The sequence below is a fragment of the Odontesthes bonariensis genome, chromosome 24 (assembly GCF_027942865.1).
Source record: "Odontesthes bonariensis isolate fOdoBon6 chromosome 24, fOdoBon6.hap1, whole genome shotgun sequence".
NCBI lineage: Eukaryota > Metazoa > Chordata > Actinopteri > Atheriniformes > Atherinopsidae > Odontesthes > Odontesthes bonariensis.
Window position 1 is genome coordinate 13,558,419 of NC_134529.1, and position 17,880 is coordinate 13,576,298.

The 17,880-nt window shown below is 41.6% G+C and overlaps 1 protein-coding gene across 6 annotated transcripts in view; it reads left to right on the forward strand.

Moving 5' to 3' along the window:
* The window catches only part of sash1a (SAM and SH3 domain containing 1a), a 160,687-nt gene that overhangs the window by 130,589 nt on the left and 12,218 nt on the right, over window positions 1-17,880 (forward strand). For 3 of the 6 annotated variants that reach the window (XM_075459640.1, XM_075459644.1, XM_075459642.1), the window contains exons 5-14: window positions 3,582-3,622; window positions 3,852-3,941; window positions 4,035-4,147; window positions 6,707-6,805; window positions 11,241-11,376; window positions 11,707-12,683; window positions 14,624-14,698; window positions 14,939-15,082; window positions 16,780-16,912; window positions 17,659-17,828. In XM_075459640.1, the coding sequence (XP_075315755.1) occupies window positions 3,582-3,622; window positions 3,852-3,941; window positions 4,035-4,147; window positions 6,707-6,805; window positions 11,241-11,376; window positions 11,707-12,683; window positions 14,624-14,698; window positions 14,939-15,082; window positions 16,780-16,912; window positions 17,659-17,828 (1,978 nt within the window). The remainder of the gene's footprint in view (window positions 1-3,581; window positions 3,623-3,851; window positions 3,942-4,034; window positions 4,148-6,706; window positions 6,806-11,240; window positions 11,377-11,706; window positions 12,684-14,623; window positions 14,699-14,938; window positions 15,083-16,779; window positions 16,913-17,658; window positions 17,829-17,880) is intronic. The other 3 variants (XM_075459643.1, XM_075459645.1, XM_075459641.1) reach the window with 2 other exon arrangements.

A 17,880-nucleotide genomic window follows, 5' to 3' on the forward strand; every position in this document is an offset into this window, starting at 1 on the left:
GTATTTTCCTTTGTATTCGATCTTGATTATCCCCCATATACGACCCTCCTGTGGAATTATCACGTTCATGTGATGACCACGTGCGGCGGAGGAAATGCATACCACAGACATGATCTCTTTTCCCATGGCTGTATATGTTGCACAGGCAAATGCCGAGGATGATGAGAACCAGATGCCAAATTTCAAGTGACGTCTTTCTGCTGTTCAAGAGGAGCCTGAAACGATAGCCCGACTGCACAATATTCTGTCTCTTCTTCCTGTCAGCCTGGTTTCTTTCTGTTTTTCATGCTTTGCATGGATACTGTCAGATCCTTTGTATCATAAACATCTGCTCCTGAGCTGACCTACAGTATAGTCTTCAGGCAGTCTCCTTATTGAAGTTGCTTTGCATTTATTTACACACACTTTTTTTGTGAATCTATCCTCCAGTGCCAGCCGCACTAGTCTTGCTCTCCCCCCGGCTCTCTTCTGTATTATGTTGTCTACTGTCCACTTTCCACTGTGGTGAATGGATTTCAAGTAGTGATTTATCATGGCAGGGAGATTGATGGACAAGCCCCCGTCCATTTCTCAGAGAAATTCCTCACAATCCCACGAAACGGCGCGCTTGCACTCTGACGCACGGATACCCAATCATCACCTCTCTGTGCTGCACAACAGGAGATTAGCAAGACTTCATCCAGCGGCTGTGCCACCCCTACGTCTCTCTGTGTCTCCCCGTTACATTGTCGGCAAGAAGTGGGCACAGCTCCCATTTTGATTGGCGATGACAGAGTGCTCTCAGAAGGTTTAGAGATTCATGTTGGGGACTTCCTGTTTTGGAACGCGATTGATTGGTTAGTATTGTTACAGAGAGGAGGCAGCTGGCTTATCAGTCACTTTAAGAGAAGGACTAAATGGATCTTGATGAAAGCATACATTTGCACAGCGGTGAGATACAAATGGTAGATTATTGCCTTCAACAGGGATGGTAAAGAGAGTAGTACATGTAGAGGCAGTTGGGCAACTGGAAGCCCAGCTTACGGGATATTCAGATAGATTTGTAAGCTGTGCCATGTGCCGAATCTGATCAAAACAACAGTACCGTTTTGGAAACCTCAAGCACCTTGTCAGCATATTTTCCCATGTTTGGCTGAGGGCTGGAAACCTCATGGAGCTGTTATGCATTAAGTCGACGTACAGCAGAAAAATGCACGCACAGTTCAAATGCAGTCATAGTGTCTTTTTTTTATTTTTCTGTTTTATTTATATGCTTTTCTGTTTCCCTGCAATGAGCTTATGCCCTTTCCTTTCTATGTGACCCTTGAAACCAATCGCCCCTGAAGAGGTGATCCCGTGTTCTTCCTGTTATACCCTGCCATCGTCACACTGTCACCTTTCATTGTTTAGACTAGAACATCGGGGACCCATTTGCTCCAGGTGGCTAGCCTTTTAAGCACACATAAACACAGTCACTGTGCCGAGATACACACATGCACTGTAATTCTTTCAGAGTGCAATAAAAAGAAAGGAAAAAAGTGACTCTCTGCAGTATTTATGCAATTTTTTTGCATATTTTCTGTTAAATAATTCACAGATGCAGCTGCAACACATGTTGGGAAGCCCTGTAAAATAAGACCAGCCAGTCATTTTTAAAGTGAACATTTGTTTTTACTCCTCCCATAGGTAAAAAACGTTGAGAAACTTCATTTTTAACAAGCTAACTCACAAATGCAGATTTTAATGGAAAAAGCTTAGCCTTTATAGCACTTGTGGCACCTTGTTGAGGTATCACGAGAAGTAACCTCAACCTGTCCTGCTCAGGCTTGGCCAAAGCTAAGATATATTTTATGTAATGCCTAAGCTAGCCTCTCGTGCTCTTGAGAGAGAAAGCAGCTAAAGGCCCCATACTGAATGCAAAGAACAAAACTGAAACAGAAAGGCATGGCAAAGATTTAAGGTTAAACCAATTAAGTTGCCGAGCATCACAATGCCTTTGCTGACACACTCTTTGGAAGACATTCAGTCGCTTTTTAAGAGTGTGGGTGTGCAAATGTGTGTGAGTACATGCGTCCGCGCACTATGTGGGGGGTTAATTTATAGAGCGTGTGTTGGGGGGTGATGCTGCCTCAGAAAAGCTTCTATTGAGTGAGTTATTTTAGCATTAGCTTTGGCCCTAGCCTATTTGATAGGGGGATGAGGGTTGGGGGCAAACCGTACAGGCCTCCATTCAATTAGCATCTCATTATGTTGCTATGGTAGCCGGGCTATAAGCCGTGCAAAGATTTCCCATTGCACCAAGAGAGGACTGCCATGTTTGAACAAACATATGTTCACACACGCACACGTACACAAAGACATGTAGCCACTGGAGGGGAAAATGAACTGTTCAATTTTGTTTGGATCCCGTCGGATGCTTTCACATTACTCCAGTGGCAGCCTTCTGTCTATGGCAGGTGTGCAACTGCTTGAAAGTGGGCAAAAAAGAGACACTATAACAGGGAGATAGTTGTCACCTCAGGAAATGGATTGATTGAACACATTTTCAGATGTTTCTTTCTGCTTCTTGGGTAACTTAATTCCTTTTAACCAAAAAACTGAAAAGTTACAATCGGCATCCACCACTACTTTACCATCACTCTCATCTCAGTGACTCTTTAGCATCACGCTCAGTCAACTTAGTGCCAAGTTTTCAGCCACTACTTTGAACACAAACCTTTGAAGCTCATTGTTTTTTTATATATATATATATATATATATATATATATATATATATATAAAAGTAGACAGAAATAGATTGCTTGATGTGGTTACTCATCTTTGTCAGACCATGGGAGAGTCAGCCAAGATCTAACATGCTGCTGAACTTGCTAGAAAATAGGTCGACGCTGCTCAAACGTGACTTTTTGATTGGAAGCTGAAAGCAGTTCATGTTTTACAAGCGGCTTTTAAATTGTTATTTTCTCCATGTTAGTTCTGGTTTATACACATGTCAGGGATTTTTTTGTTTCACTCAAATATTTTCCATCTCTCTCTCTGTTTTGTCCTCAGTTCTCCTCCTCTCTCCCTTCTCTCCCACTCCTGCCTTTTCCTCGTGACTGTCTATTCTGCGGAGGGAAGTGGAAACACAAATAGGCTGAGTCTGCCCTGTGGTTTCTACCCTCCGCCTCCAACTCCTGTCTCCTTGTCCTCCCCGATTCCAAACTTTCTTGCTTCACTCAGCTCACCAAGCAGTTCCATAGTCCTCTATCCTTTGCTTCATTTGATTGACTTTTTTTTCACTGTCTTTAAAGCTTCTTAAGGAGTTAGTATTGCAGCCATCTTTGTCTTTCCCATTTGTTTTTGCATCCTCTCCTCCTTCTCCCTCTCAAGCCTCAGGAGCCTGGTTCACGATCTCTGAAGTACCATCACTGATCCCAAGTGGTGAATTCGCAGAACTGCAGCCCCACTTTTTAAAAAAAGAAAGAAAACAATATCCGTTAAACATTTGTGCTTGAACAGACTTAATGTGAATTTGTGTGTTGATACAGACAAGACTACTAAAAATAATTTATTTAATTGTTGTAATTATAACTGAACTTCATTTTACTCCTTTTCTTTAGAAATCCCCTGCACAAGTCCAGCTCCGAAGATGGATCTGGAGGTAAGCTGAGATTCAATTTCAAGGTTGTCTTCTGCTCTCTGAATATGTTTTATCGACGTTTATCATTCATTCATTCATTCATTCAACAGACATGTTTGAAATTTGAATAAAGGGATTATTTTACAACATTTGTGCCTTTAAGAACAGCTGAGGTGTGACACTTGGTTGAGTAGTAGTTTTGTAACAGGTTAACCACCATGTGACTGAACAGATATCTTGTCCCTTTTAGGCAAGTGGGACAATAAGAAGAAAAACAAATCATTTTGGCAGAACTTCCGAAAATCTCAGCACAAACCCGTTGCTCGACAGTCATCCAAAGGTTTGTGTGGCTCTTTATTTTTCACATCCAACTTTGCTGAACGTTTGTCGCTTCACGTTTGCACTTTTGCTCTGTGGTATTTACTGCGATCAGGAGAGGATATTGGCTACGTGGCCAGCGAGATCACCATGAGCGATGAAGAGCGGATCCAGCTGATGATGATGGTGAAAGAGAAGATGATCACAGTAGAAGAAGCTCTGGCTCGGGTAGGAATCTCCTGCCTCATCTCCTTCACTTTCTCCCTTTCTCCTCAGCCCCTTCCCCACTTCAACGTCATGGACCGATCTGTAACGTCCCTTTAATCCCCCACACCCCCTCACCACCTCCTGAATTAAGATTCTAGCCTCCCTCTCCCCTGTACTCCCATAGTCCTGCAGTAGCATACTAAAACGACTCACTCTTACTAACCCCTAATAGGCCCTTTAATGTAACACTGCATTGTCTTATTTACACACACACACAAACTCCAGACCAACTGGCATGTCCAGAAGCTCAGAAGTCTGGGAATTTTAGGGTTCAAGCTCTTTGGAGTGTGTGTGGGTGTGTTGTGCAGCTCATAATTACGAGGTTGATGGTCTGTAGCTCAATAGCCCCACCTGTTGGGGGGATTCTGTGGTGCATTGTGGTTTTTCCCTAGTTGGACATGGTGGATAATCGTTTGGCTTTCCTGTAAAATTTCTTACACTCTTGTTTTGAACTGACTTGCAATCAATTACTCTTGATTGTTCTTTGTTGTTTTTTCCTTTGCTCTTTCTTCTGTTTCTTTTCTTATTTTCTCTCCTCCTGTCAGTCATAATGCCTTGCTCCTGAGTAGCATGACTGGCAAGCCGCGTTTGAGAACTGGATTGCACATGTTGATTATCTTTCTATATTCTGTTTTTAGATATCTTTTTTTCTTATCTGATCAAACCAATCAACCCAATCAGTGTTTTTGGATGATGTTTTTGTTTTGTTGTTCTGCTTCTGTTTCTGTGGTTTATGTCGCCTGTCTTTTTTTTTTCTTTTTTTTTTATGTTATTCTAGGGGTATGTAGAGGATTGAAGTTGCCTTTAAACTTAAGTGACCCCTCTTTTATAAATAAATGAAGATCATTGTCTGTTGAAAAGCAGATAAAAAAACATCACAACACAAAAAGTATAAAGGTGCTACATAGCAAATATGTTAAAGCATTTTCTCATTATAACAAGGTACCAATTAATTCTATTTCTTAAGAAAAGTGTCTTAGTGTAACATTCAATTTTATGGAACAGAGAATGTGAAGTTGACGTCACGTCTGTTTTGACACGTCTAAAGTCATCTCTGTCTATTTCTACTCTTGAAAACCAGATATGTATCTATCTATATCTATATAGATATACAGATAGATACATATCTGTCCACTGCAAGTAAAAAAAAAAGTAAAGTGACTTACAATTCCCACACAATCCAACAACTGGAATTGATTATAAGTATTGTAGTCAATTTACTTTAATAAATGGATTAAAAAAAAATGTAATTTTGATTTTGGTGGGGGATCAGATTTTGACAAAATACTGGTTTATTTAGTTACCAGATTTTGCTTTCAGCGGCGCAGTTCATTTACTGCCGATCAAACATAATCTTCTTGGTCCTCTTTGCTTCCTCCAGGTCTTCCCGTCTGTACTATATTTGGCCATTTTAATCTCAAAACTAAACGGGCAACAGTGGCACTATATGAACATAATGGGAGAGCAGTCCTTAAAAGATGGCACCTTTGTCCCATCATGCAACATGGTGTGACCTACCATCACATTCTCTATATTAGAGGTTCTTTCTCATTATTCCACAAAAGCAACTTATCTCATTAAATCTAACCTTTTATTGTGGCCACATAGTTAGCTTTTTAACAAGAAACAACCCCACTTACAAAAAGGTCCATCATTGTGTGAACAGGTATTGAAGCTTTGAACCTCATACAAAGGTGCCTGATAGGCATATAAACTAACATTATGATCTAGACATGTGGCACGTGTTCTTTGTTTGTGGGCCTGTGGATACTCATTTGGAGTACTATCCTGTTTGGGATCAGAGCTCATCAGTTACTCTATGACTGGTATGTACACTGTTGATACATAAGGCTAGAGATGATGTGACAAGCAGAGCCAGTCAAAAAAAAGTAATGATTAACTCTGACCCTGCTCAGAAAAGAAAATACTGATAAGTAATTTAAGGGTTTTTTGTGTCCGTGCTGAATGAAAGACATGGTACCATTCTTAGATACTCAGATATTCTGTAATCTGATATGCCAACACTTTTCTGATCCATACCATGATGTCTCTTGGACTTAATACAAACACACAATTTGCAGGCACAGTAAATAGAACCACCCTCTACATGTCTAGACCATGATATTACATGTCAAAAATCATTCTGTATGATTGTAGACGACAGCATCTCTTCAGGCAATGAACCTTTTGCTGATTGTAACACCATATTGAAGTTTTTTTAAACCTGTTGTAGGAAAAAATTGTGTCAAAGAGATGTTATTTTTGGGAAGTAAGAAAATATAGTGCCATGATGTAACGGGACAAGTTTCTAGATCCATAAGTGGACTCACTTTTCCAATGGTTGGTTTCTTTCCAGATGATCCACCAAACCCAAGCCGCATCACGTTTTATAGATGCCACTGTGAATGAACTCATTTTTCTCGATGGTCTTTTAGTATACAGAGAAACATAACATCCTGGGTGACAGCTGGTGGCGCTGCCCTGTTCCTCTGCCTCTCTAAACTCTTCTTTTCCATGTAGCTGAAGGAGTATGAGCTCAACAGACAGTCCAGCAGTACTGACACTGCAGAGTGGACTGATGGATCTGCACCCAGTCTAAACCAGTCCTCAAACTGTAATGTAAGTACATCCCTCCCTGATACTCTCAAACCCCCCCAAGTCTTAATCTGACCCACTACCTCTCTTAAAAAATCTCTCTTTTCAGCTTAATTTTTCAGCCAAGAAGATTGTGATGGGGATCAGTGGTTTTTATTATTCATTTTTGGATAAATGTGTGCTTTGGTGTGTGGGTTTATCTGAATGTAATTCATGTCACTAAAATGACTTTCCCCAGCTGTGTATCTATATTAAAATACAATTAACCTGTACCTGTAGAGCTCCCTTTTAAACTAACTTCGAACATCCTCAATCAACTTTCTCTTGACCTCCTCTCTTTATATCTATCTCTCTCTTTGTGTTCTTCATTCATGGGCTAAACTACAATGGGTCCGCTTTTGAACGTATATTCTCTCCACCATGTCATTATGCAGCTTAATGGTATCTGTGTTGCCTTTGAAAATTCCAGGCCGTTGCTTCCTTCGGTTGTCTAAAGCTGGACTCCTGAATTTGCAATGAGATCTATGTATTTTGCTGCAAGTGTTCATGCATATTTTATTGGATCGGTTTAGTCCTGACAAAGACATCTAATTTGGAAATTGTCCCGACAAAGTGACAGGGCACCTTATGTAAATTTTAGGTCAGTTCTGTTTATATCAATCAGTCAAAGTTGTAACTTGTTGAAAGTCGAGTGGGGAGGCGGACATAACCCACACCACATTTTTGCGGCAGATTTGTTTTGGAGTGGCTTTTTCAGCTGTGATCCTTTGAGAGAGAGATTCAAAACCTCCCCTGATTACCATAAAGAGTGCTGAGATCTCTGAGGATAGGTTCATGTTGTAAAGTCAGTTCCGAAATGGATGCTATGAGTTCTGGAGCTGGGGCTGTGTGCGTGTGTGTGTGTGTGTGTGTGTGTATTCACTCATCTGCTGATCATTCTTAATGCTGATTCGGAAATTACCAGTGGTGAGTTTTTATTAGTTTTCAGTTGTATAGTATGATGGGGGTGTAACATGCAGGCAGGCAGACAGTCTCGTACACTGACCCACTTTTCTTTTTTTTTTTTTTTTTTTTTTTTTTTTTTTTTTTTACAGGAAGTGAATTTATCCAAACACAGAAATTCCAATCACTCTGAAAATAAATCCCAGCACATATGAGCTGTTGCTATTTTGAATCATGTTGCAAATTCCTTAATAAACATTACTGCCTTTTTTTCTAGAAACCGTCTCTCAGTTAATTAATTTTTTTCCCTTGTCGTTAAAGTAAATGGACACTTGACCTCATTGCCATGATTGAGATATGGATTTGGATCCTGTCCACTTAGGAAATTTCAAAATCACAGTTTCATTTAGGTGGAGTTGTATGCTCCAGGGACTTGTTTGCTTGGCTTCTACGCATTCATATCTTTCCGCTTAAGTAATACATGGCTTGTACCCATAGAGAAACCAGATCTGCATGTCTCTTTCTTACTGTAACTGAATCAGTAAGTGACTATGAATGAGGACTCGTGCAAAACTGTTTTCTCACACCATCCTTATTAAAATATTCTTTCGGGGTAATGATTGATTATTTCCTTTCAAATGGAAAGTAGGTCCATTCCCAGCATGCACAACCGTAGCCCAAATCCTATGCTCTATCTGGCTTTTTGATGTGGGTGCATAAGTACGCTGATCATATTAATTAGTCTGGTAAACCTGGTGTTACACAGCTGCCGCCAGTTGCTCGCTTCCTGTTGGAGGCAGATGATTGATTTAGGGATTTTAAAAACACTACAGAAGACTGAAGAGTTGCAGTACTGAGGAAGTATTGTAGAGAGGAACGCACAGTTTGGCTCTAGAGGCAAGTGCTGGAGGCAGAGAGGAAACGAGGGAGACCGAGAGAGTAAAGATGAAGGCATTACACTTGTCCCGGAGGTCAGAAAAGGGGGGTAGCTCTGCATCTCTTCTTGCCCGAAGTTCCAAAATTGTCCACTTCAGGAAATATTTCCTCTCTGTAGAGGTCTCTCATGGTGTCACATACTGCCCCTTCTCTTCTCCTGTGAATGGAATTAGCTCATTCCCAAATCCAAATAGCTTAAAGTTTTTCTTTTATTTTATACACATAAACATAAGAATAGAGTGCATTCTTGTAGCTGAGAAATTTGCAGTATTCAGTACTGCTGTGAGGCTTTTTTCTGATGCTTTCTTTCTCTTGTCTGTCGTACCCTTGCGATCAGAGCCCACATTCCAGGGCTGGCCATTAGTGATTTAGGGGCCAAGGCAGGGTCAGAGGGGCTCAAACGCTGGATTGTTCTCCATGCACAACACGCCTTTTCTCTGCTAGTTATGCAGCGCAGCACTTCCAAACAGTCCCTCATTCCTCTGAGCTGAATTCACTAACAGGCTGCATCTGCCAGCATGTGCACAGGCGCACAGATATTATTTTGGATGAAATGTCCGTGAGGATGCGGTCAAGGCACTAGGGATTTTCTTCTTGTTTTCTGTCTTATTTGTGGGATGTTGGTAAAGGAAGTGGTAGCCTGTTTTCCTCAGTGAGGCGGTAAGTTTTGAACCTACGCTGGTTCTCTTCATTTTCTGAATTAGAATATTTCTTTAGAGTATAATCTATTTTGTTTTTTGCACGAAGTTTGTCTTTTGTTCAAAGGTTTTAGTGTGCAGCTCAGTTGTTGATTCCTGTTATTCTAAATTTGACTCCCTAAAGTTATGTGACCGATCCCTAAAGTGATTTGCGAGGCAAAACGGCAATTGTGGTGATGGAATTATTCCTTTAACCTTGTTTGCATTTGCAGCCTTTTAGCCCTCCTTGATTGATGTCCTCATATGTTTGGCTCTCTTTCTGTGGGTGTCTCTTTTCCCTGCTTATCTGGTCATTTGCATGGATGGTGCTCCTTGGGACCGAGCTAGAAGTTTTATATCATTGTCACCTTCTTTTCCATTCTCCACTTCTTTGTCCTTCAGTCACACATTGTTCAAAATTACTGAGGCAGTTGTGCTTCATTAGTTATTCCATCTATATAACAAATGGGGCTTTCGTCTGCAAAAATCTGTCTCTTCAAACCAAGCTTCAAGATTGGATTCTAAGCCCAACTTTTCAATCTACTAACCTTACAGCCTTTCTACTTGCTCTTTTATCAGTTCTCCAGAGTAGAGTCGTATATTTTCTGAAATGAATACTCTCAAGTCTAATCTAGAGTGAATAGGAGTTTAAAGGAGTCGCTGCTTCAGCCAGAATTGTGTAGTTCAGTTGAGAGATTGTCAGGGTTGAGGGCTCAGTGGAGTTATGGGTTTTCAGAGCCTATTTCTACTGTTTTGGCAGAGGCCAAATGAGTGGTAATACCTTTGCTCTGGTCTGCTGGGCTGACATGACAGAAAAGCTAATGTTTGATCATACACCTCTGAAAGGAGTGAGGGTGGTGAAGGGAGCGAGGTTTGATAGAATGAACTTGTATGACTGACGTCTTGTTTTTTCTTTTTCAACTTGGCAATGATTAGTAAAGTTTTGTGTCGCAGTCATACCTGCAGGACATGAAATGTCATCATGTTTCTTTGGTGGTGCAGTGCTGTATTTTTTCATACTGTCAGATGTTTGCTCAAAAACAAGCCCCAGCTGTTAACATCATCCCTTCTGCATTCTACATCAATAGCCTCTGAAACGAGCCTGTGGTTTGTTCTGCAGACTGCAGCTTTTTAGGTCTCGCTGCTGCATGATGAGACTTCATTTTATCAGAGAGCGCAGCCCTGTAGACCTGGTCTGTCTTATTGTGCAATGCGCATGTGTTCATGTCCGTCCCTTTGCAAGTATCATTGTGGCAACTGTGGGACCAGAACAGAGGTTTTTACTTGGGACGTCGGCAACAAATGGAAACGAATAAAGTTGTTTGAGATTCACGATAAAGATGATGGTGTCACAATTTAAATTCTGCTGATCACCACACATAGAGGCCGGAGCTCAGGAGGAGATAGGCTTGTTTGTGTGTAAGTGTGTTTGTGATGCTTGCGAATGAATGTACTTCATTATGCTCTGGAGAAATGAGTTCTGAGTCCAACTTTTTGCCAAATGGACCATAATGCCATTCAATTTAGTCAGTTCTTTCAATCTACCGTGTCACCGTTATGTCGGTGAATTTCATTCTGTGTTGGTTAAAAATATGAACCTCATACAATGCAGTGGGCCACCATCCCTCCAATCCTCCATCTCTCACCTCACTAACGTTGTTACCATCCTAAACCAAGCACCCATCTGTTGCATAATAAATCCCAAGTATAAAAGTGTTATACTTTCTTTGTTTAATAGATTTAAAATTAAATAATTTGTCAGTGTTAAGACCATGAGCTTGTATCTGTTTTTTTTGTTTTTGCCTTACTTTTTTCTTTAACTTAGGTTTTTTATTTTTTATTTTTTAAATATAGTGACTGTTCCTTTTATTATTCCACTGTTATCCTGTTCTCTCTCCCACCAGTCTCGTGAACAGTCGGATGATGAGCAATCCGAGGACTCAGTGAAGTTCAAACGGCTTCATAAGTTGGTCAATTCAACACGCCGAGTCAGAAAGAAACTCATCAAGGTGGAGGAGGGCAAGAAGCATGCACCGGAAGGTCTGTATTTCTGTCTGAAAATAAGAAAATATATTATCTTACAGTTCAACACAGCTTAAGTTTGGCCACATTTGTTTATATCCATGTGGCCATGCATCATATTTAATGTACAGGATGTTTAATGCTAGTACTGTATTACCTGTGAGTTAAAAATCTCTTTTAAGAACTGAATTACTTTTTGAATGTGAATGGCTATGCCTGATACGCAGACATCAAGAATTTGTTGTAAATTTTTAGTTGGATAGCTTGATAACTTGATAGCTTGCTCAAGTCTATATGCCCCCAAATGACAAACTGTCTGACTGATTGTTTTGTTCTCTTTTTCTTTAGATTTTCTGAATCTGGAGACTTCTCCCTGCTGTGAAGACAACTCCGCTCTGTACACAGGGGTTCTAAAGAAGCCCCTTTTGCCCCAGGAGGCTTCTCTGCCCTCCCTCACCCATGATCAGCTCTGTCTGGATGGAGACACAGACAGCCTGACAACCTCCCCATCCTCCAGCAGCCTGGACACCTGGTCTGGACACAAGCTGGTGAAAACCTTCAGTAAGTCTTCCAGTACCCACGGACTCATCCGGCCCCCCAGGAGAACCCCGGCCGGCTCCAGCGCCCCAGGAGGCTCCATCGCTGGCGTGGCAGGCAGTGGCTCCTCCTTCTCAGAGCTTGATGGGTGTGGATTGGATGATGAGGGAAAGCTGTCACGCTCCACAACAGATGGCGAGATGAGGAAGGCCCTGAGCTCCATCTCCCACGGGGTAAGTAACAACGAAGCCCTCTACGCCTTCTATGGCCTCACCAAACCTCGTCCCAAACCCCATTCCCAATCCCGCTTTCTGATCTCCCTGGATGATGGGCCGCAAGGCAGCCCCAAACATCAACCTGCCAATCGGCACCATGGCAGCTGGACACACCGGAAACCTGACCCCAACTACGCATATTCTACCAAGCACCTGTTGTATCAGCGCTCGCGCAATGCCAAGGCCCCTATCTCCCCCCTGTCTGTCACCCCAACCTCCCCTGCGCGCTGTGACGTAGCCAAATCAAAAGGTTTTGGAAGCGGGGGAGGGGGCTGGGTGTTTCCCTCTCGCAGGCTGCGAGGCCGAACAGCAGTCAGTGAGCTGAACATCACCTATGTGGTAGAACGGAGCCTGTACGGTCACCTGAACTGGGCCCAGCTGGTCCGCCCAGTTACCCTCAGTCGCGCCGAGCGGCGCTGTCTATTGGAGGAGGACCGCGAAGTGGAAAGGAAGTGGGCGGCCAGTGTGGACCGCTGCACCAAGCGTGTGCTCTTGCGCATCCAGCAGAAGTCTGTGAGTTTAGACCACGAGGTTCAAGTCGACCGCCGCGTGTGAGCAGGACTCGGTACTTTAAAGTTGCAGAATAGCTCAGAGGTTAAAGGTAAAGGTACAGAAAGCATCTAGCCAGAGGAGACACAGCTGGTGAAATGTCTCAAACTTACATGTTTAATACAGTGTATGAAAAAGGAATAGACAAAAAAGGAAAACGTCATTCTCTGTGTACTGAAAACGTCATAATACCTGACATACCTGCCTCAGACCTAACTGCACTGAGAGGAACACCATCTCTTTGACCTTTAAGCAAATGCCTTTGGCTTAGAACCTTTTTACTTCAGCTAAATATGAAATAATTACGGAATATGTAGTGCTCCCCTTGGGAGGTTAAGTTTTATAAGTGCCTGGTATGAATGTCGGATCCCTGAGGAACATGTGCACTCACACGGTCACATTAATCCCTGTGGGTCTAGGAAATGTTGTACAAGCTCAGCACATAGCCTCAAAGACATGTTCAATTAGTGGCCTCATTCAGTCAACTTCAGTGACTGAACAGTCTTTGGGCCTATCGGTTTTCAAATTGATGTTATACGGGCTGAAAATAGCTTTAAAAACATAAAGAAGTAAGAGAAACTTACTCAGCCTGCAGTGATTGTACATTTTGTAATAATGTTTCACTTTGAACCTGCCTGAAAATAGTCTGGTCGCACGGCAAATACTTTGCTTATTTCCCGATGAATAGCTTGTGTGCTCCGGCAGAAGTGACTCAGAGATAGAAATAGAGGGAGTGGTGACATAGTGGAGCTATCCTGCAGCTTTGAGGGTACCTGAATCCTGTTGTGTTTTAGTGAAATCACTGGAGGTCTCTCTCATACAAAAACTCTCCGAATCCACTTTTTTTGTTGTTGCTTTTTGTCCTCTTTTAAGGCCCGTGCCTCTCTCACAGATGTGGCTTTTTTTTTTTTTTCTTTGTAATTATCTCTAAGAGACATTTGTTTTCTGGGTGCATGTCCATTCCATTGAACATCGCCATCACATTCTTTTTGGACATCTTTTCAAACATGCCTGTTCTCCAAACTGCTTTTGCTGGGAAGCTGTGATGTGGACTGCAGCTGTGGACATGCGATATAATAACAGTTTTCTCAATGTGCAGTGCTTATTCACTTGAAGATTCTTCTTCTACAGTAAACAGTAAACTTCCAGTGAAATAGTTTAGTAATGGCTTGTGAAGCAGAAGGGAAATGCCATCGAGTCCCCACCCCATCCCCAAGATCTGTTTCTGTGAATGTCTGTCTACATCTTTTTGTATACAGAAAGTCCGATCCAGTTTCCTCTCATGTCATAGTTCTCGTTTGTGTCGAGCATTTACTGGTGGCCTAGAAAAAGAATCAGTTTTGTCCTTTCAGATGAAACAGTTCTCTTAATGAAAGTGATGTTGGTGAGAATTATGTGTTGTTGGCTCTTATCAACCAGAGTGTGTGTTCACGTTTGCATTTCTCATATTTAACGTCAAAACAAACAAGCATCAGGCTGAAATGCAAAACAATATATGTTTGCTTGTAAAAATTTTTATTATCTAAGCTTTGACACATCAAGAGAGGTTTAACTGAGTCCAGTTATTTCTCCAGGGCTTTAAGTTTTAAGCATATGAGGAGCCACCAATATAACAGCTCATTTGCTTACTGTAACACAATTTTTTAAAAGGAGTTCATTTAATAGTTTGTTACATCATGTCTGTTGGCTGTCCACGGTCCCATATGACATCATGCCCTCACACATATATATATATTTATATTCATATATATATACGTATATAAAGCATTCAGCCATGGACATTATTCAAACTGCTGCTTGTGTCGTGCCAAGCATGAGTCATTGTGAGTATACTTGAGTGGGTGTGGGTGGGAAGGTTCTCCAATGAATGTGACTCATTTGATTGTGTTTTGGCTCCCCCACAGAGAACATGCAGCTTTGGCGGCTTTGACCTGTCCAACCGTGCTCTCCATGTGGTCAACTCTGTCTCTGAGGCTAATGTAAGTGCTGGCAGATTGCAAAAAGCCAAAAGGCTTTAAGGAGCACAGGCTGAACCCCCCCACCCGTCACTCTGAATCACCTTTTGTCTTACGTTTTTACTGCTTTTTTTTTTTTATGATCACTCTGCCCTTTGACCCTTCCTGCTCCTGCGTTCGATGCATTCCCATCTGCCCGCTTCTCTCAACGTCCTCATCTGCGTCCATCCTGTTCTCATGCGCTTCTTCTTCTTCTAATCACAGAATAAAGACCAGGAAGCAATCTACAGAGAAGTGGTCAAATCCCCCACCACATCTCGGATCTCACTGGGCAAGAAAGTCAAGTCGGTGAAGGAGACTATGAGGAAGCGCATGTCGAAGAAATACAGCAGCTCCCTGTCTGAGCAGGTTAGAGATGAGCCCACCTCCACAGACACATAGATTCATTTCTTTTCTTTTTTTTGCATTTTGTATGAAGTTTGCATTACAGTAAACACTGTGTTCCTCTTCACGGGACAAACGATGTATTTATAAACAATAATAACAGTCGAACCATCACTTTATGTAGAATAGAGCAGCTAATGCATCAATAGTTTATGCATTTAATGCTCGAAACGGTGAGCCGCCTGTAAAGAAAGAAAAGCTCCCCATGTTGTGCGGACATTTCAGTGTTTTCAAGCGTAAAACACATGTTCTGTCCACAGGCAGTAAGTGGGTTGGGAATATTTGTTAGTAACAGAATAAACACAAATCATTGAAACACCATCCCTATTAAGACTTCTCTCTCTGCTCTTCCCTCCTTGGGCCTAGTGTTTTGGGTGGAGTGTGCACCTCATGCTGAACTCATGTAGTGATGCAATCGTCCCCGGAGCTTGCGCTTGTGGTGGGAAGTGGAGAGTGTGGAATAGTCCTCTCACCCCGACTGGACTAACTTTTTCTGGGCTTTCAGTGGCTTCAGCACTTGTCCAGCTTCACAGTTTGACGTCACCTCGTATCATGCACCATTAATGCACATCATGATGCTCGCAGTAATGTGGCCCATACATCCTCACATGAGTTATTGGTTTAGAGTAATTATAGGTTGAATTTATTGCGATGTAAAGTAGAGGAGGGGATCATTTTTGCTCGGTTTGCAAAATGAGACTAATTTATCAATCTACACATTTCAGTTGCAGTTGTATAACTTATAACAATTATATATAAAAGTTTTTCTTCCTGAATGAATGGATGTTGCATCACATGCACTTACACCTTTTTCCTTGTCAGACTCCTATAATCCTTGGGGCTTGTAGGGAAGGCCAAGATCACAATGTTGTAAAGAAAAGAGGTGCACTGGTTTCTTAACACGAACCAGATTAAGAACATTATAGCCAAACAGATTGCAGCACAATCATTGTTTCATCTAGTGAACATGTAAAAACTGAATATTAAATTTGGTTACAGACATCACCTCAGTTGTAACTAAAGCCACCAGATAAATGTTGATTAGAAACCACAATATTCTAGTAGAGAGCTTCATAAGAACTGACCCAACTCGGACTGTACTGTACAGAAGTACCTTAAATGTATACCGGGAAACAAAACTTCACTAAATGCAGTTATGTTCCACCAGCTGTCAGAGCGTGGCAGCCATTATCTTGACCACAGTGCCACCTAGTGGATTCTTGGAACATGTACAGCAAATGAGGACGCAGTACATTGGTTCTCGGCATTGTTAGAAATGATCTAATTATTAAATGAAAACTTTTGAACAAAGTCAAATGTTATTTGTGCTTAATAGGTATGATATGATTTAAAAATGTTATTTGAAAAAAAAACATTTTTTTTGAAGGTCTATCTTTCCTTTTTTCTTCTCTTCTGTTAAAATGTTTGCTAATAAATCAGTTTTGTATTCGTGCATCTGTTTTGGAGATGAAAATTATGTTAACAGCCCCTATCACACCCCTCACCTGTGATCTCCCGCCATGTCTTTTTTTCCTTTCTTTCTACCTCAAATATGCTTTTCATCTCTTCCAACCATTCATCCATAAACATTTTTTTTTGTTTCTTCCCCTTGTGTTCTGTCATAACTCATCTGTATCTCCCCCTCCATTTCCATGTTTCAGTCCAGTCCGGATGGAACCCCCGGTTCCCCACAATCCCCTCTGCCAGACACGGACTCTCTGGAGAAACCGAAGCTTAAGGCCGGCGGCTCGGTGGAAAGCCTGCGCAGCTCACTCAGCGGACAGAGTTCAATGAGTAAATCAATTCTTTCAAAATGATCATTTTTCTAAAACAGTAACTTTTATGTTTTCTAATATTTTGAAGAAAGAAGAATGGCTTTTAATTTACCCACTCAAGGTCCTTTAATTAATACACATATGAAGGATTATGGCACAGTCATACAGTTGTTGGGCATCACTACAAATGTCAGAACATCAGAAGTTTTATATAGATTTTAAAATCAAACAGGAAGGTGCTGGTAGCATTTGCTGATGGCTGCTTCAAATGCCTCTAGCATTACATAAATACCAAATCATTTTGAAACAACTTGTTGTTGTTTTCTGTGGATGAAATGCCTTCCATCACTTAAAGCTTAGGTTGAACAGAAGTCTTGGCTGACTGTCAGTGATTCAGAGCCACAGAAGATACAAAAACAACAAATCCTCTACATTTCTAGATGTCAACAGTGTACAAGTGGCTCGTTAATATTTTTCACTCGCTGCAGACACAAAAATGCAGAGAAATTTAGAGCTGGACAAAATAAACACTGATTATGACTTCTAAGCTGTCTTTCTAAACATTTTTGAGGCATTTTATTACAGCGAGATGACAGATGGTTTGAGGACAGTCTGTCAGGATTGTCTGTGTCCATGAGAAAACTCTGTTAGCTGTTGTTAATTACTGTTTTCTTTTCTTTTTGTAGAAAGTGGCCATCGTGAATTTATCGGCAGCCGCTTTATGGCTTGTGTACGGATTTTTCACACTTCTGTCTATTTGTCCAGGCGGTCAGACGGTGAGCACCACTGACTCATCAGCCAGCAACAGAGAGAGTGTGAAGTCAGAAGATGGAGATGATGAGGAGCCACCGTACAGAGGACCGTTCTGTGGCCGTGCCCGAGTCCATACAGACTTCACTCCCAGCCCCTATGACTCCGACTCCCTCAAACTGAAGGTTGAGAAACTTTACTTTCAGCTATGCCTACAGTCAAAGTCAGTGTCATGTA